Here is a 19,979-nt window from a genome sequence, read left to right on the forward strand (position 1 = left end):
TAAGCATAATTTTATCGCATTCATTAGCATTATACATATATGTCGAGGAATAGATAAGCTGAATTTGTATATAAAATGCTAAATGTATATAAATTTCTTTATATATAAAAGTAATTATTGATGCATGCGATAAAATAATATAAATTTTTATGAATGGATATATCTTTTACAATAATTTATTATATATAATATAATATTATTTACTTTTTTATACTATAAAAATAATTCATTTTTAAAACTTTATTTTCGTCGATTTGTATTGTAAAAATATTTAATAATCCACAAATATTTAATTTAACTAAATTTAGAGAATTATTTTTCAAATTAAATCAATACAAATACAATTATTTTTCAATGCGCTATTATTGAAAAAATAATGCATTTCTTCAGGAATTAAAATTAATTTATCAATGGTCAATGTGTTGTATTTATAAAAACAAAAGTTTTAACATTTATTAAATTTATAAATTTGTTTTATTTATAAAGATAAAAGTTTTTTAATATTTACTAAATTTAAAAATTTATATTACAAAATAAGCAGTAAAAAATTTCTACTTGCAAATTTTTCAGTATTTGATATATTTAAATTTTCATTTATACAATATCTCTTCACAAATATCAAAAATTACTATTTCATAATAAATATTTATTTACTTCTAGCATTGATCTAGTTTCTAAAAGCTTTAGAAAACAAAAAATAATATTGTGGTTCTTTTGTAACAAAATATAATATTAATATGTAAAAAATATAATAAATATTTATATTGTAATTATTATTATTTTTTAATAGAATATCTCATCAATGCAAATATTACAAAATTCGAATATATTTTGCTATCTATTAATTATCAAATATGGCAGCAATATATTTAATACAGTTAATTGGAAAAAATATGCATCATATCAAAATGCACATACCTGGCATTACATACCTGATAATAATCGTATAACGTCCATTGCACTCTCGATCGAATCCTTGATCAGTCCATTGCATCTTGACGGAAAAATGAGAACCTGTTGTCCTGGACAATAAGAACCTCGATTGACTTTCGAGCACATCGATGAGAATCACTGAAATCGAAATATCGGCCTATAACAGCGATTCTACGCGATGCATGTATTTAACGCGTTACGTCCGATATTTTGAGACACTCGCGATAACTTTTCATGCGCGAAAATTCACTTTTCACAATTATGCAACAGATGCAGAAAAAAATATTCTCGAATGCGACTCTGCGACTCGCGATGGTCGAACAAAGTGAACTAAGCTCATACTCCATGTCTACAATTTCAGTCTATTCTTTTTCCATTATGTTAAGTAATTTGAAATGTATGCAAATATATGTACGCACACACATATACACATTCTTGAAATGCAAGAAAAGACAGAAAATATATAAAAATATAAAGTACGAAAGGAGTGCAACGGATAGAGCTGCAATTTGAAAATAAAACTCAAGATGTTTTTTGAAACGAATATTGAAATGTAATCGACACAATTAATTGCAGAATGAAAATGTTATACATACCTGGCAACGATTACGCAGCCGTTGCATTTTCGATACATTTCGGAGAGAAAATAACGCAGGATGCGAACAGGATCTCGGACACACACGAAGAAGCGACAACTTTTCACGCGCGAGAATTCACTTTTAATAACGATTGCGAATGACGCGAAATATTCTCGAATGCGATTCTGCGACCTGTGACGTCACGATGCATTGTGATGCCGAACAGCGAAACTACGATTCTCGAAATATCGAAATGATCAAAATCGCGCGTTCATGTTAAATTCCCGATAATAGCGATCACGCACGATTTAATGATAAACTATTATTCAACATTTACGCGAGACACACACGTTAACTTTGAGTTCACTTTTGAATAATATCAATTGCATAAATTTATATCACTGCGCACGCGCAAAGATAAAATCGAATCGCGGCGTTTGATTGGTCAATGAGATAGCCAAGAGACTCTCTGATTGGTCATCGTTATTTGCCTTAAACGATACGATTGGCTGTAGTCGTTTGTAACGCGATATGTCAGACGACATCATTGGCTATTGAATGGAGAATTTCTAGAGTTTATTGTAGGAATAGATTCTAGGAATTCTCTATCCGTTAGCCAATCGAGACATCCGAAAATATCTTGTAACCTTACCCTCTGATTGCTGTCAATCAGCTGTTGTCAGCTGTACAGAACGATTTCTGATATGTCACGCGTAGCTAATACTTTGTAAATAATATAATTATGTCATCGGCATATTTAACAGGAGGTAGATTAAATGTCAGACTCATACAGGAGCAAGCGAGAAAGCGATTGCTTTGCTTGTTGGAAAAATGTGATGGCCCAAAGGTACTGAATAACGTCTACTTTAATCTTTCGTTGAAGATAAAAAGAAGTTACAAACATTTGTATTTATTTAATATATTATTTAGCTTTTAATTGCTTTTTGTATAGGCTATTATATGGGATCAATCATTGGCTGGCCCAATTGGTCTTGTCGCGAAATATAATTTACTGGAAGAATATGGTGTCGTAAAGATGTATCCCTTGTATGGTGGAGTTTTAACAATTCCATCTAACATTGTTAACATTATATTTATCTCGAGACCACAACTAGAACTTATGGACTTGATTGCTGAAAATGTTCACGGGTAAGTGTATATTATTGTTAGAATATATCTGCTTTAACAAATTGAAAGACAATATCATCAATATTTCAGAATTATCTATATAAATATTAAAATAAAAATTGATATATACATGTATAATAATGCCACTAATTTTTATTAATCTTTATAGTTTTAGTACAAATTATATATGTATTTTGTTTACTATAATAATTTGTTACACTATTAATTACACTGTAATAATTAGCTATAACATTAATTACAGTGAAGAGGGTAAAAGGCCACGTAAAGAATTTCACTTATTCTTTGTGCCACGCAAAAGCTTACTTTGTAAAAAAAAGCTTCAAAATCGTGGTGTCTTTGGGAGCTTTACATTAATAGAAGAATTTAAATGTGATCTTTTTCCATTTGATAATGATCTACTATCGATGGAGTTGAGTGGATCCTTTAAAGAATTCCACCTGGAAAATGATCCCACTTGTTTATATCAAGTTGCGCAAGCTATACAAGGTCTACAGAAATTATATGGGAAAATCTCAAAAGTGACAGGAAGAGGTCCAGCTGCTAGTAAAGTTTGGGAATTATTAGAGAGATTATCCAGAGAAGAAGAAGATAATAAAGCATTTTCTGCTTCGTCTGTTACTATAGAACATTTATTGCTATTGGATCGATCTGTAGATTTACTTTCACCCCTAGTTACACAGTTGACTTATGAAGGTCTAATAGATGAAATATTTGGAATAAAATATAGTAAAGTATCAATCTTATATCAATTTTATGTGTTTGCAATTTAATACAACATTTATTTAATTTCAGTGCTTTAATTTATATATAAAATATTAATATTCTTTTACCTCATTTTAGATACTGTTCAATTACCAGCAAAAAAGTTTCATGATTCTGAAGACTCTCCTACAGCAATGTCTCTAAACGAAAAGGAACAAATTATATTGAATTCAGGAGAAGAACTTTTTGCTGAGATTAGGTATATAATTTTATATCTATTTTTCTATATAGTAACTCTTCTAGTTTTATAATCTTTATATTCTTGCAGAGATAAGAATTTTAATGGTGTTGGTCCAGTTCTTAGTAAGAAAGCTAAAGTAATTTCATCTCAGTTTGATGAAAGACATGGAGACAAGAGTGTACAAGAAATCAAACAATTTGTTGCAAAATTACCACACATGTTAGCAACAAAACAATCCTTAGCAAGGCGTAAGTAATACAGACGTTTTTAAAACATTTCTATTTTTTGATACACATTTTTGTGATCTTGTTTTAATATATTTATTTTCTTTTTTAATTAGATACCACAATCGCGGAAATGATAAAAGAAGTTACCGATTCGAGCAACTTTTTAGAATCGTTGCAAGTTGAACAAGAATTATTAAATTGTATCGACACTGACAAACCAAATGCATACATTGAAGATATGATAGCACAACAACAACCATTACTCAAAGTTTTACGTCTTCTTTGCATTCAATCATTAACAAACTCTGGTTTAAAGCCAAAAATGTTGGATTATTATAAGAGAGAGATAATTCATACTTATGGGTTCCAACATTTGCCAACTATATTAAATTTGGAAAAAGCTGGATTGCTAAAACAGCAGCAGTCAGTACGACAATACACAGTTTTGAGGAAAGCATTAAGACTTACAGTCGAGGACGAAAGTGAAATAGCACCAAAAGATATCAGTTATGTACATTCAATATATGCACCTCTGAGCGTGAGGCTGGCGGAACAGCTAGTACAGCCAAATGGATGGCAAGGATTAAACGATGTAATGGGATTATTACCAGGTCCTACTGTAAGCAGTGCTCCATATTACGCATCTTCATTAGTAAGACGTAAGTTTTATATCAATATTCTCATTATTTCATTATATATTGTTCGTTTTAAATATATTTTCAAAATACAATAAATCTATATTCCAGGAAATTCTATTACTAGTGAAGATTCTAGTTCCGAACCACCAAAATTAATTATGGTATTTTTTATCGGAGGATGTACTTTTGCAGAGATATCTGCTCTTCGCTTTCTATCGCAACAAGAAGACTGTGAGTATTTTGTGCGATTACAATGTATTTATTTGTTTAGATATAAACATAGAAACGTAATCAAATTAAATCTAATTTCAGTAAATGTTGAATTTGTCGTGGGCACTACTAGATTAATCAACGGCAACACGTTTCTCACTTCCTTGATGGAAGATTTAGAGCACGCGTACACTCAAATACCAAAGTAGGAACATTTAATAATTTTCACACGGTAAAATGAAACTCCTGTAAATACTATATCTCTCTTCCCTGTCATTTTATTTTATATTTATCCAATTATACATTCTCTCTTGATTCTTAAAAGGTAAGATAATTTTTTAAAATACTATAAGTATTAATGTATGCATTTTACATATACATATATATATACGATACAATTCACTACTGCAAAATGTGTAAAATACGTAAGAAGTACTTTTTCTATTTATATATACAAATTTTCATTGTGAATTATGGATACAATATGACTAAATTATTAAAAAATTAACTATTATTTATATATTAATTATTATCTTAAATCGCAAACTTTATATTTTTAATAACAAATTTTATTTTTCTCGCCTACAACACTACAGGGGGGGAAAGAGGGGTAATTAAATAATTTCTCGAATTGAGAATTATTTTAAATTCGCTTGGTATCGTACCAAGAAAATTTTGTGCCCTGTGCACACAAATAAAGTTTCAACGAAAACTTAATTCTCGTTGAACTTACGCACTACCATCCGCGTTTGGCTCTGAAGGCCCGTTTAAATTTAAGTTTATATTTTCAATATACAGAGCCTAATTTCTTATAGTTATTTTAATAACAAATGTACTAGTACAAAATAGTTATATAACAGCTATATAACATTCATGTAAGTCGATAAATCGAGTAGTATATTTCGAAAGCTACTCGAACGACGATCGATAATGCAGAAATCTTAAAATGGTCACACGCGCGTTATCGACGGAGTAAAACGAAAGATCTCGATTCCTTTCCATCGGTCGGCAACGAACAATTTTCTGGGCTAGCCCTACGTAGAAAGAGAGAGAAGGAAAGAAGGAGAGGAAGGACGAAGGACAAAGAGAACGGAAGAGCGAGCGTATCGAGGCGGTTAGTTTCCAACGTGACCGGCGTAGAGCGCCACCGCCATCGCGACGGACGGACGGCTCTCGTGTGTGCCTGGTGTAGTGTGTACAGTGTACGGTATATAAGTGTAAAACGGGGCGAGATCGGGGGACGTGAAGCGCAGAAGAGGAAACGTTCTCGTGGACGGTGATCCTCGGGTGATCGTCGTTGGATCCGCGCACGAAATCCGCGTCGATCGCGTCCGCGAAGCGGCTCGTCGTCGCTCGAACCGCTTCCTCGCTCTCTCTCGGGAGAGAGAGCGCGCCCGCGCGCGGGCCAGTGTTTTGCGCGTGTGCGTGTGTACATGTTGGTGCGTGCGTGACGTGCGTATACGACACGGCGACGGCGACGAGGACGACGACGAGGACGAGGACGAGGACGACGAGGCGCGTATCGTTCCGGGGCGCGGCGCGCGGTCTGCGCGACGAGGACGGCGAGTCGAGGACGGGCACGGGCGTTTAATTATGCCCGCGGGATCGGCGGCCAGGAAAAAGAGCTGCCGCTGCTGCTCCTCCTCTCGCTCCTCCTCCTTGGTCGCCGTCTTCTCCTCCGCCTGAAGAGAGTGCACGGAGCCTGCGAGGCGCATGCTTCCCCGCCCGCTCCCTCGCCATTTTGGAGGTGAATACGATTTTCTCGGCCCTTTTTTAGCCGACCGATCGACCCTACCCTCCCCGCGAGCCGCGAATTTCCTTCCGCTCGCGAGTCGCGAGTCGCTAACCGTGCGACGCGATGTCACGCCAGCACCAGCAGCCGGACCGGCCGTGACGCACGCTAATGCGATTGTGTGTTTTTCGCGTATTGACGGAGCGCATCGGGAACACGGCGCAGCGCAACGCGGAGCGCTGCATATCGCTCGCGAGGCGGGAGGGGGAGAGGGGGGGGGCCCGATCCGGACCGCGACCGTAAGGACCGCGATCCTTCTTATGCCCGCATTTTTCCATTCTCCTCCCGCGAGCGATTCCACCTTTTCGTCTCGTTTTCGTCGATCCTCCGCCGTAAATGCCATCGCGCTCGAGGGGATCGCCCTGGGGTCGCTTCTCGAGAGGCTCGTTCTCGCTTTCCCCTAATCTCTCTCGCGGTCGCTTTTTTTTTTTAAGGATTCTTTCCGCGCCGCTCGATTATCTCGCACGTACACCCCCGTTCGTCCAAACGCGTCTCGCCGAATATTTTGACCCCTCCTCCCCCTCCCCTCCCCCCTCCCCCCCTCGCCTCTTCCTTCTTCCCCGTTTCGGTTCCGGTGCGATAAGGCAGTCGATGCTCCTCTTCGCGCAGTATAACGGTCGACTTGACAAAACATCGCGACGTCCTCCTCCGCGTCCAGGATCTCCTCTCGTTCGATGTACATACTAGGTGTCGGTCTTTTTCTCTCTCTCCCTCTTTCTCTCTTTCTCTCTCTTTCTCGTTGGCGAGTAATGTGACTAACGCGATAACAATGACGAGAGTTGCGGCGGTTCTCGTCGCTCCTACGGGAACGTGCCTATTTCTGCGGTGTCGTTACGTATTCTCTTTCCTCGCCCTCGTCGACCGGGGGGATCGCTTTTAGATCTCGCTCTGCGAAAACGAAAAGGAAAAAAAAAAAAAAACAGAAACGACGACAAAGCAGGACAATAGGCTGCGAACGTAAATGTTTGTTGTTGTGTTTGCGGTTCGTGCGTTGTGTCGCGTTAAACTTGGCGAGACTCGTAAAGTGCATCCGGTCGGAAGGTGCTGCGACTTCTAATGTTCGCGTGAAAAATTAACGATTTTTTTTTTTTTTTTTTTTTCCGCGATTCGGGGAGCAAACGTCTTAACCCAGTCTCTTCTCGGATAGAATACTCGACGAGTGAAACTTTATTAGCGATAACTGTAAAAGATTTAAATGGGGGTCATTTGTGTGTAATAAAGTTTGAGAGTGGATGTAAATGAATAGAGAAATATTGTTTTTAAGAAAATTATCAATAAAAGAGTCTTAATTTTATACATGTCAAGATGTTTATTGAAAATTAACAAGTACGGAAGATATTGATAGGTGGAATTTGCAGCAAAATGCAATTGCTTCAAATTGATTAAAGATTTTTCATTGAATGATTTCTCTGAATAATCCACAATGATACTTTAGAATTAATTCATTAATCATAACAATGTTATAAATTGACAAAGTGAGAAGCTTTAAAATCAATTTACTTAAAATTTCTTTTCAATACAAATGTCAAAAAAATGTCAATTCTGATTAATACATAATATATGAAAATTACAGTTCTAGGATTAATACAACTTACAAGCAATATAAAACATAATATTGAGAAGAATATAGATTTTTCTTATTAAAAATTGGAATGAAAAAAAGGATTCTTATGCTGAGACATTGATAATTTTCGTGTTATAAACAGTTAAAGTTGTTTTTTGTTGAGTTTTGGAAATACAAATAGACTAAACTTTATCTTTTATCTCATTTGAAGTGGCTTCCTGTCATGTGGAATTTTAATTTCATATTTATCAAAATATTTAATTATTGAAAAGTGAAATATTAATAAGTTGTAAATTCTTGTTTAATATAATTTTATAAAAATTTCTATGAATTAATTATCTTTATCTTTAATATCTTATATAAGAATATGAATTATTCTATTTTCTAATAATTATATACTTTATGTAGCAATTGGTTAAAACTGTCATTTAATGTAAAGAGAAACAATATTTTTCTATTATCAAAATATATGCATTAGTGTAATTCTAATTTGAATCAATTTTTAATGTGTTTATATCGAAGATATATTTCTTTTCTAGATAGAATGTTATATTCAGGAATGGACTGACAGAGGATCTATTAAAGTTGGAAGGTTCAGGCGAGGAATCTAAAGACGATTCAACAAAGCAAGGTGTCTAGGCCTCGGGCATCTAATTATCAATAACTCGACTATGCCAGCTGTTGCAAGGCCTGGTAGTTTGAAGGACCCAGAGATTGCCGAATTATTTGAGAAAAATGATCCGGAGAAAATATTTGAGGATCTGCGCGAGATCGGGCATGGTAGTTTCGGGGCTGTTTACTATGCACGATGCCTGGTTACCAAAGAAATTGTTGCCATCAAGAAGATGTCCTACCTGGGAAAGCAAACGGTGGAAAAATGGCAGGATATTTTGAAGGAAATTCGATTTCTTAGGCAACTTAATCATCCTAACACTATAGAGTATAAGGGTTGCTATCTCAGGGACCACACTGCCTGGGTATGTATGAGATTTCATTTCTTTTCTTAATCAAAAAAATTTGTCTCATTTTAGATCTGTAAAATTGACACTTTATAAGACATTGTAAAGTTTTTGCATATATTATTTTTTATAGTTGGTGATGGAATATTGTCTTGGCTCTGCATCAGATATTATTGAAGTACACAAAAGACCTCTTAAAGAAGAAGAGATAGCTGCAATATGTGACGGTGTATTACGTGGCTTGAATTATCTGCACAATCTTGGTAGAATCCATCGTGATGTGAAAGCAGGAAATATTCTACTTACTGAAAATGGTACAGTGAAATTAGCTGATTTTGGATCCGCAAGTATAAAATGTCCAGCCAATAGCTTCGTAGGGACTCCATATTGGATGGCACCAGAAGTTATATTGGCTATGGATGAAGGGCAATATGATGGCAAAGTTGATGTATGGTCATTAGGAATAACATGCATCGAATTAGGTATATATTTATAATTTAATATATTGATTATGTAGAAACTTTCTAGAATTAACAGATTAATATTTATCGTACATATTAATAGTTTGAATATTACTATTATTAATTGCTCAATTATCTTACATGTGTAACATTTTTATCTAGTCAAGCAACAAAATATGATATTGATTATTTGAATTATAAGTTATCAGTATGATTTCCCTAAGCTTTCTAATTTATAATTTACACATTTTAACTATTTCACTTTATTAAACTTTCTATCCTAATTATTATTATTATTATTATTTATTTTACTTTAGATATATAAAATTTAATTATTGATACATTATTAATTACAGCGGAAAGAAAACCGCCTTATTTTAATATGAACGCTATGAGCGCTTTGTATCATATTGCACAGAATGATACTCCAACGTTAAATTCACCAGATTGGACTGATGTCTTTCGTCATTTTGTTGAGGTGTGTCTTACAAAAAGTCCAATTGAAAGATTGACATCCGGAAAACTGTTATCAGTGAGTTGTCTTTATATATATCAACACAATGATGCCTTATATATATATATTTTATCTTTTTTTTTTAATAATATTATACACGTATGTTACTAGTAGTCTAGTTGTTCTCTTATAGGCTTTCAATTTTACAGCATCCATTTGTCACCAGATCACGTTCTCCTCAAGTTTTAATAGATTTGATACAGAGAACAAAAGCTGCTGTCCGGGAATTAGATAATTTAAATTATCGTAAAATGAAGAAAATCTTGATGATTGATGCATGCGAAACAGAGAGTACAGTTGGTGATGCTGATGGTATGTCAACAATTCATTTTATCAAGTATTAAATCTTAGTACTATTTTTTTATATGGATTGAGTGTGTGTAAATACATTTTATTAACATTTCTAAATCTTTATAATTGTATGATTACAGATACACCCGATGAACAAACAGGTGGTGATAGTAGCAAAAGTAATTCAATTACCTCAGAACATTCGATTCACTCGATGGGCGTCTCAGCAAGCTCTCAAAGTTCCTCCACCAATAGCCTGCCATTGCCGAATGCTGATGGTAATGACTATTCTTCGGGATCTGTCAGAAATCGGCATAAAGTTTCAGCAGGTGGTGTCACTGCCAATCTTCTTGAACACGGTGCCAATAATTTTGCAACAATTAGGACAACTTCAATTGTTACCAAACAACAAAAGGAACATATGCAAGAAGAAATGCATGAACAAATGAGTGGCTATAAACGAATGAGAAGAGAACACCAAGGTGCTTTGGTAAGAACTCAAATTTTGTTTAACATTATTAGGAATAATACAGAGAGGAAAGCCTAAATAAAAAAATCTGCAATTTTATAATTCATGATTATAATTGATAAATATAACTATAAATTTTTTAATTTGCAACATGTATTTTTGAATCAGAATTTAAATTTTCTTTTATGAGAAATGAGAAATTTTTAAAAATTTAATTGAAAAAAAAAAAACAACTCTGGTGATAATAGTAAAAGTAGTTCAATTATCTCAAAACATTCAATAGGCGTCTCAGGAAGCTCTCAAAGTTCCTTCATCAATAGTTTGTCATTGCCAAATGCTCATATGTAATGACTTTTACTTCGGGACCTATCAGAAATCGGCATCAAATACAATAATTGTTAAAAAATTATTTTTATTTGTTAACAATTATACAAGTTATATTTGTATGATATAATTTATTGCAGGTAAAATTAGAGGAACGCTGCAAAATGGAAATGGAATCACATAAACAATTATTAGATAAGGAATATGAAACTCTTTTGCAACAATTTAGTAAAGATCTCGAGAAATTGCAACTTAGACATCTACAAGAATTGGAACGTAAATTAAAACAAAATCAAAATGCTGAAAAGAAACTTCATAAAGAGATAACAAGTAGACAGGAAGCTGATCGTAAAGCTCTAGAAGCTCAACAGAAAAGAGAGTACAAAGTAAGATATTATTGGCATAAAAATATATAATTCAATATATAAAGTTTATAATACATTTAATTTATATTTAATTTATTTAATTTATATTTTTAAACATACAATTGTATTTATACAGGCTTATAAAGAAAGATGGAAAAAAGAACTTTCTCAGGACGAAGTAACTCCAAAGAGGCAACGAGATGCTACACTTCAAAGTCAGAAAGATAATTTAAGACAAATGGAAGCGCAAGAGGAACAACGGCTTGCGAGGGGACAACGAGAATATTTGGATCTTGAAATTCGTAAATTCCGTAGAAAAAAGTTACTCATTTTCCACAGTCTGGAACAGGAGCTTCTTCGTGAGGTTTGTATTTATTATTGACATGTTTAAACGAATGATTCTTCAATTATTCTAAGCAATATTTTGACCAAAATCTTTTCTTTAATTTTAAATACACATTAAATACATATCTCTTACAAACAATATAAAATAATATATAATAATATATAATAATATAATAACAATATAATATATAATAATAATATATAATAATATAAAAAAGCACAGTAATAGCTATAATATGGATATGTAAAATATTTATAAAAAACTAGCATATTTTTTTAAAACAGTTCCTTTATGTTCTGTTCAATCCAGCATGATGTCAAATTATATAATATGCTTTATACATGTTGTATACTTTTTTTAAACTTTTTATGTATTAACTTCAAAATTAAGTTTATCAATTAATATTCTATTAACATTTTTTATTTTTTATTAAATGTTTAAAACATATTAAATTTATATAGAAATAAATTTACGTTTATATAGGAATTGAATAAACGGCAACAGCAATTGGAGCAGGCACATGCTATGCTCCTGCGACATCATGAAAAGACACAAGAATTGGAATATAGACAGCAAAGAGCAGTTCATGCACTTCGTGAAGATCAGGTGCATCGACAGCACACAACAGAACTTTGTAATCAACAGGATTACATGCAAAGGGCCGAACGTGATTTACGTAAAAAACATGCATTAGAACTTAAGCAACAACCGAAGAGTCTTAAGGTGAATGACACAATAATAAATATTAATGCGAGTATTAATTATATAATGCATAACTGATTTTATAGCTGATATTTATGGAAATATAAAAGTACAACTTGACATATCAATTTTAATGTTATATTTTTCCAATAGTATATTTTATTAATAATTGTAATAATTAAATAATTTTTGTAATTTTAGCAAAAAGAAATGCAAATTCGTAAACAGTTTAGAGAAACTTGTAAAATACAAACGCGACAATATAAAGCATTAAAAGCTCAAATCCTTCAAACAACTGTTAAAGAAGAACAAAAAGCAGTTATTAAAAAGTTAAAGGAGGAACAAAGACGTAAATTGGCACTTTTAGGCGATCAATATGAACAGAGTATCGCTGAAATGCTCCAAAAACAAAGTATACGGCTAGATGAATCACAAGAAGTAGAATGCCATAATCTTAAGGTCTGATAAAATAAATTATAATATCATATATTACTGTGATATATTATATATCGTGTATTCTTTTACTAACTACATGATTTTAATGATAATTTAAAATTAATCTTACAGGAAAGATTAAATTATGAATTAGAAATTCTGATGGCATACCAATCAAAAAATAAAATGCAAGCCGAGGCACAGAGAAACAGAGAACGTCGCGAGTTGGAAGATCGCGTATCTGTTCGACGAGCCTTGCTTGAGCAAAAAATGGAACTAGAAACTCAGGAATTCCTCCGTGAACGTAGTGAACGTATACGTCTGTTGCATGAAAGGCAAGAACGGGAACTGCAGCAATTTGACGAGGAAAGTGCAAGAATAGGATTCAGGTATGAGAATTCAGGATCCTTATTTTAGAAAATCGCACTTTATTATTTGATTCAAAGTGTAAAATTTGCTAAAGATATGGTGTAATTAAATTTTATAAACATATAGCACAACATTTATTTCAATTTTTAACAAGATATTTGTTATTCTCATTCATTGTTACAAACATTATACGGCATCTCTATGTGATACTTTATAGTTTTTATATTTTTCAAATTATTACAGTGCTTTGGCGATAGCTGAGGCATCAAAAGAATCTTACCCGGACGATGAAAGCCTCAGCGGCTCCATGTTAAGTCTGGCTCACAGTAATAGCTCTACATCCTTCCCCCCTAATAGTCTTTAAATGTAATCATATATATGTACATGTATACATATATATGTATATACATGTTTGCCTGTAGCAAGTACATGACGAGTCTACCGACATATAATAATTCGATGACTTACATATATAACAAGGTCGACTCGTCGCGTGTATTAATCCGAACCTAAGAGGTTTGTTAAGGTTGGGAATGTGTATTGGACTGAAATTATTACATAACTGCATATTTTTTAATTGCCAATATATATCAATATAATTTAGCAGAACAGAAAGAGAAAGAGAGAGTTTCACATTGATGAAGAATTTAGATGCTTTTTGCAATATTATAATATATTTATTAATTGTACCTAAACATTTGCAATGTTTACACAAAGATAAAGAAAAGTTTTTAAAACATTAATCTCATTTATAATACCCACTAGAATTTTAAAATATAGACTAGAAGAAACATATATCAGCAAGTATAGAATATTACACACACTACCAGGTAAGAAAAAAATTTAGAAACATTTATTTATTAATATACTATGAATATACATATGTGTGTGAATATATATGACTGTGTGACAAAAATTAAAATATTATAAAATTCTAATATACATATATATTTCTTTTTTTTAAATATCAATACTAGAGTCTTTGTTAAGAAAAAATTTGAAAAGTAATGAAAGGTCATATAGGAAATACTAATTATTTATAATTCAACAATTACTATAAAATTAAAAGATGTAGCAATAAAAGAGGATAATTTATTATATCCTAAATTTAAATCTCTTTTCGAAAAATTCATGTCTCATTACTAGTATTTGAATTTTATAATATTGTTATACTTGTCATAAATGTTTCTAAATTTTTCCTTGCCCTAGTAGTGTGTATAAAATTCTATACTCACTGCTGACATACATTTCTTCTGGTCTATATTTTAAAATTCTGCTAGGTATTGTAAATGAGATTAATGTTTTAAAGACTTTTCTTTATATATATATTTTATCTTTTTTCATTTAAATTTTAAAATATTTAATATTTCATAATGTGGTATTTTGATTTTTGCACTATTTTCATAACAAAGACTTAAAACTTCTTCGTGATAATCGAGCATCGCGCGCGTTAGTGTATTTCTTATAATATTCCAAGATTTTAATTATATTTCATTTAAAATAAAAAAAATAGTAAAATTTGTAAAGTAATTCTAATTAAATTTAGCAACTACCTTTTTTTTATAAATATATACAAATAATATATACTAATAATGAAAAACGTGCATTTTTCGAAAAGAGATTTAAATTTAGGATATAGTAAATTATCTTCTTTTATTGCTACATCTTTTAATTTTATAGTAATTGTTGAATTATAAATAATTAGTATTTACCTTTCATTACTTTTCAAGTTTTCTCTTAACAAAGACTTTATTGATTTTTAACTATTCTAAATATATAGTTTTTATTTACATAAAATTAATAGAAAATGTAAAAATTATTTACAAGAGAGAGATATATTAATATATATATCTATTATAAATTCTTAAAAAAAATATTTGAATATTTTTGCTGAAATATTTTCTTGGTTATTAGAGAATGTTATTAATTTAAATATCTTTTAGATCATTACCGAGTGAACTTAATTTCAATTATATATGATTAGTTATTATTTAATATCTTTTATGACTTGTTTTCTACTTTTATATTTTTATTCATGCAGCATTAATAAACCGGTGGATTTAAAAGTATTTCTATGTTGGATATTATAAGTAATGAGAAGAGGATAATCGCGAGGTATGTAAATCGCGATACAAACACGATTTAATATAAAACATTGATATTATCTACTAATTGAGCGCTCTATATATTTTTATATTGATAATTATAATAATTTATCTTTATTCTTGGTGTATTAAATATACATTTATAATATGTTATATAAATTATTAGCGTTTTGTCAGTTTTTTTTATATATCAATTACTATTGTTCTTGTGAAAATTGTGAGTGAACATTTAAAGTAACAATACCATAATTATTCCTTCATTCATAAACATTTTAAACTCAAGATTCATGTCGCATCACTCCAATAGATTTATATCGTATATCACATATTCTATTTAGAAAGAATTTCATCCAGTACACATCCCAATGTTGTACTACATCAAAATATACATGTTTTGTTTTCTTCATTTATTATTTTTTTCATGTATTTTTGTTTTATATATGTGTCACGCGAAATCTATTATAAAATGTAAGTCCGAATGATTGTGACTGTTGTTCCTCCCAATATTTCGTAACGATAACTCGACACTTTTTTATAAAAAGTCAACGAAAACAAATATTATTTCATATTAAATTCTTAAAACTTTATGATAAGGAAGTCCATTTCCACTAATTATATATAATCTCTTAAGGAGGTGCTACTATTAGTAGTTAATACTTAGCAATGAAATCAATCCATTTATGTTTGAATTATAAAAATGTCAAATTTTATGTATAAAGCATATTTCATTATTATTATCGTAAAAATGTAAATTTTTCAAGGATATAATCTAATTTCTTTATGAAAAACAGTCAAGACATGTCAACCATGAAATACTTGTAAGTAGTAGAATTGATAGTATCAGTCAATGCTAATTTAATATTTGCATTGATTGGTACATATATTATAAAAGAATTAATATTCTGTATAATTTTATTTTATGGCTTGAGATTCTTTGTAAATTAAAACAAAAGCGTATTTTTAGATTTAGGACAGATCAAAATAATTGTTAAACAGATCGAGGGGCATGACCAAAAATATTGCATTTTATTTCATAAGTTTATAGACTCTCTTTTTTCCCCCCGTATAATAATGACGAATAAAAATAAAAAGATGCAAGAATTTTTATGTGTGTATGACATACGCATAATATACATTTTGTCATTCGCGTTATCAATGGCAATATATGGCATGTACACATTCCAGTTTTCATTATATTACATTGTATATGTTAAATCCTTTATACACAAGGGGAATCTGACGCGGTGAAATGAAAATTATCAATTAACTATAGCATGCATCGAACGAATATCTAAAAGTGTGTTCAATTATAGTGATACGAATGATTGTAGTAGAAACACGAACAATACAATTGTTATCATGGTTATATGTTCCAAACTGTACAATGGAAAGCTGTCACAATCAACTAAAATGTTCCCCAATTATAACTAAATAATATGTAAATAGAGACACACATATTATATATAGTAATCAAAGTGCAACATTTCTCATTATATATATATGGAAAAGACAGTAAGATGACATCCGTGTGTATGAAGATATATTTATATTCTTCCTTAGGTTACTCTACATTAGAAAAATGTCCGCGAAATCAATTACTATAATCAATTTGAAGTATAACAGACTAACAGAGATTGTTCGTGCTAACAAATTAGATTCGAAATTATGGTAAAATGCGTGTGGTTCAGGAAAACTGTTAGCTTAATTTAATGTCATATAGTAAGTCTTTCTCTTATGATAAGTAACTAATTAAATATAATTGCGATTATTAAAGTTTTAGACTTCAAACTTATCTTCTCGTAAAGAGATGTATACTATATAAAAAAATTGTTAAGTTTTATATGCACTTTTAATTATAGCACGAGTTGTCTCTGAGAAAATTAAGTTGTATATGTATGTAACAAAAGGATAATTCTCGATCATAGTCTGTGTAATCACTATATATATAACATGCTGAATACCCAATTTAGGAAATTAATCAAGTCGATGTTGCTAGAGTTTTGTAAATATTTATTCGCTTTATATAGAACTGCGATATATGGAATTTTGATTATGATATCTCTATAGTATTTAGTACACAGAAAGAGAGAGAGAGAGAAAGAAAGAGATTTATAAAAAATTTTCCAAAAACATGGCTAACTTTATCAGTTGAATTTCGGATGTGATAACCGATAAGCGCTAGACAATTAATCATAGGCATAGCATATCAGAGATGTTATCAAATTATGCTTGTGATTATTTGAGCTCGCTCTTCACTTACTTCCATTATAAATAGCGTGATTTTGTAACGTTGATGTTTCAGTATTGCGATATACAACTCGCTCTGTCTCGTCCGATAAAAATATTGCAATATTTTTGAGATTGCTGTAACAATTACGATTCCAGTACTATTATGTATAATTATGTCTTCTTTACATACACATTATCTTGGTCAATTACAAGAATATTTCTTTTTGTAGACATCAAAACATATTGAAATGAATGTAACATTAATACCAACTTCTGGCTTTAATTAGATAAATCATAATTTTTATTTTTAATAGTCTTGTCTTTTCAAGGCGCAAATTAACAAAAGTAGGCATAATCATATTTGCAGAATAGATATCATTAGGTATCGTGGAAAGTATATGTAGAAAATACTTCAGACCGGTCGTCAAACAAGTATATACAGGCAGGATACTATCAAAGCTGTAATTTTGCTAAGCGAAATAATCACATATGTTTTATAATTGAAAAATTGATACCTTTTTTGAAAATAGCCCAATAAAAATTAAATAATTACTTGTGCCATTATATATTGATCTTGATAAGGAAATATGTGTTTTTATAAGAAGATATATTTTTTTGTGTATGTAAGACAATGATGCAATAGGAAAATGACATATTACTGATATTATTTAAAAAATTATGCATGAACACTATACATGTAATCTTTGGCATGCAGTGTGTATTTATTATTTTTAAACACTCTAATTTCTAGAAATTGTAATTATTTCTCTTTTGTAAAGAAATCAAAAAATTTGGCATCATATCATTATAGATTAACAAAATGGAACATTTATTTTCATTTATATAGTTACAATGTCTTATTCTGCATTATTGTATTATTGTGAGACGTAATTTTTCTCGAAAGAAATTACTATCATTTTTCAGTACGATATTTGCATAACAAAAATGATTATTATCGAAATGAGAAAATTGTCGTGAATTCATAATAATCATATATATAAACTTGATTGATCCTATAATTAATCATGAATAAATCTTGGATAAGATTTTTTCAGCGCGCGAATTGAAAGAATGATCATTTTAAAAACGCATCAGCATTGTAGACTTTAAGGTATATATACGGGGTGTATTATATAAGTTTTACACTTGATCTGTCCTCCAACAAATGCATAAAATTAATCTGTTTTTAGGAAACTTTTTATTTGATCTATTTGATAAAATTTAATACGGTTTACTGTAGCCGATATTGTATATGTTGTTTCAGTAATATCAAATTTTAATTCTATTATATTTCGTTCTCAAATGAGAATAGAATTCATACCAAACACCTTGTACCAAATTTTGATAATAGATTTTATGTATGTCTGATGTATATATGCTAAATAGCATGCATATTAGGGCAATAAGTTTTAATGAGATCAGAGGAATTTATAACTCGTGTATCTTTTATTTAAATTGCAATGTATATATATACATATATGGCTCTACATTGAAATATTAACACGCAAATTTATGCAACTAAAATATAATATTAATTACAATTAAAGAGAATAATTTGATTGAAAAATTTTTCAGTGGCAATGCTGAAGTGTTTTGCATCAAATTAAATATAATTGCCTGAATTGGTTATAACATTTATAATCATTTGGAGTTATAATATTTGTAATCATAATATATGCTCATACAATTCATTTGTATAATATGAGAAAATAATATACCATAGATGAAAATATTCTCTTTATTATTTTACTAATACTATTTTATTGTTAAACTTTATTAATATTTCATGATGCGTGTCATTATGATATAAATACAATATAAAATGTAAAATTTTATTGGGATAGAGATACCAATATCTTTCTAATAAATAACCAATCGTAAAATGCATTGCACGTAATCGAGAGCCGTAACCATTCTTAATAATTATTATATACATGAAGATTGTTTTATTTTTAAATTTAAGTAACATATACACATTTTGTAATTAAATCGATGATTAGAAAAAAAGTATGTAAAATGCTATCGCAAATTAAGGCTTAAAGAAAAACGGTTATGAAACTGTTTAATCCGATATATTGATAAGATAATAAAGATGAAAAATGTTAAACCGTGAATTAATTTTGAATCCAATTTACCGATTCTTTTGCGTGATAAATGTGTATATGATTAGATTCGATCTTAATAATTTAAATAATTTATATACACTTGATTAATGCAATACATTCACAAGCATACCATCTTTCTGCACGACTGTATTGTATGGTCCGAATTTTTATTTACAATATGCACCAAATGTAATGCACAGATATAGAAAAATACGTAAACAAGTTGCAAATGAAATTAAACCTTGTTATATTATCTTTTAGTGAGACACGA

General features: G+C 30.7%; 2 protein-coding genes across 4 annotated transcripts; both read left to right on the plus strand.

The window, feature by feature from the left end:
• The first annotated feature begins 2,154 nt into the window (after positions 1-2,154).
• Car (vacuolar protein sorting-associated protein 33A) lies at positions 2,155-5,204 on the plus strand. The gene is made up of 8 exons (XM_083078560.1): positions 2,155-2,358; positions 2,464-2,660; positions 2,902-3,386; positions 3,501-3,621; positions 3,691-3,851; positions 3,944-4,489; positions 4,577-4,699; positions 4,781-5,204. Exons 1-8 carry the CDS (start codon positions 2,254-2,256, stop codon positions 4,885-4,887), a joined length of 1,845 nt encoding a protein of 614 aa, XP_082934686.1. The 5' UTR covers positions 2,155-2,253; the 3' UTR covers positions 4,888-5,204.
• Positions 5,205-5,793: 589 nt separating this feature from the next.
• On the plus strand, positions 5,794-19,717 carry Tao (Serine/threonine-protein kinase Tao). Of its 3 annotated transcripts, none has more exons than XM_083078553.1 (12): positions 5,794-6,425; positions 8,574-9,011; positions 9,127-9,475; positions 9,811-9,986; positions 10,118-10,280; positions 10,400-10,749; positions 11,193-11,438; positions 11,554-11,781; positions 12,247-12,486; positions 12,667-12,924; positions 13,033-13,289; positions 13,513-19,717. In XM_083078553.1, exons 2-12 carry the CDS (start codon positions 8,706-8,708, stop codon positions 13,631-13,633), a joined length of 2,694 nt encoding a protein of 897 aa, XP_082934679.1. In that variant the 5' UTR covers positions 5,794-6,425; positions 8,574-8,705; the 3' UTR covers positions 13,634-19,717. The 3 variants fall into 3 exon arrangements, with proteins under 3 accessions (XP_082934679.1, XP_082934680.1, XP_082934681.1); XM_083078554.1 differs by having other exon boundaries at positions 8,578-9,011; XM_083078555.1 differs by lacking the exon at positions 5,794-6,425 and adding an exon at positions 7,069-7,157.
• The last annotated feature ends 262 nt before the right edge of the window (positions 19,718-19,979 follow it).

Source organism: Camponotus vicinus, unplaced genomic scaffold (assembly GCF_025532165.1).
Source record: "Camponotus vicinus isolate PSW18456_S1 unplaced genomic scaffold, iyCamVici1.0 SCAF_1, whole genome shotgun sequence".
Lineage (NCBI taxonomy): Eukaryota > Metazoa > Arthropoda > Insecta > Hymenoptera > Formicidae > Camponotus > Camponotus vicinus.

Excerpts from the sequence above, each read along its gene's own strand:
- Tao (XM_083078553.1), top strand. The coding sequence starts at position 8,706 with ATGCCAGCTGTTGCAAGGCCTGGTAGTTTGAAGGACCCAGAGATTGCC. Across the intron at positions 10,750-11,192 it reads GAGAACACCAAGGTGCTTTG|GTAAAATTAGAGGAACGCTG; the intron begins GTAAGAACTCAA and ends AATTTATTGCAG. Across the intron at positions 11,782-12,246 it reads AACAGGAGCTTCTTCGTGAG|GAATTGAATAAACGGCAACA; the intron begins GTTTGTATTTAT and ends ACGTTTATATAG.
- Car (XM_083078560.1), top strand. The coding sequence starts at position 2,254 with ATGTCATCGGCATATTTAACAGGAGGTAGATTAAATGTCAGACTCATA. Across the intron at positions 3,387-3,500 it reads AATATTTGGAATAAAATATA|ATACTGTTCAATTACCAGCA; the intron begins GTAAAGTATCAA and ends ACCTCATTTTAG. Across the intron at positions 4,700-4,780 it reads TCTATCGCAACAAGAAGACT|TAAATGTTGAATTTGTCGTG; the intron begins GTGAGTATTTTG and ends ATCTAATTTCAG.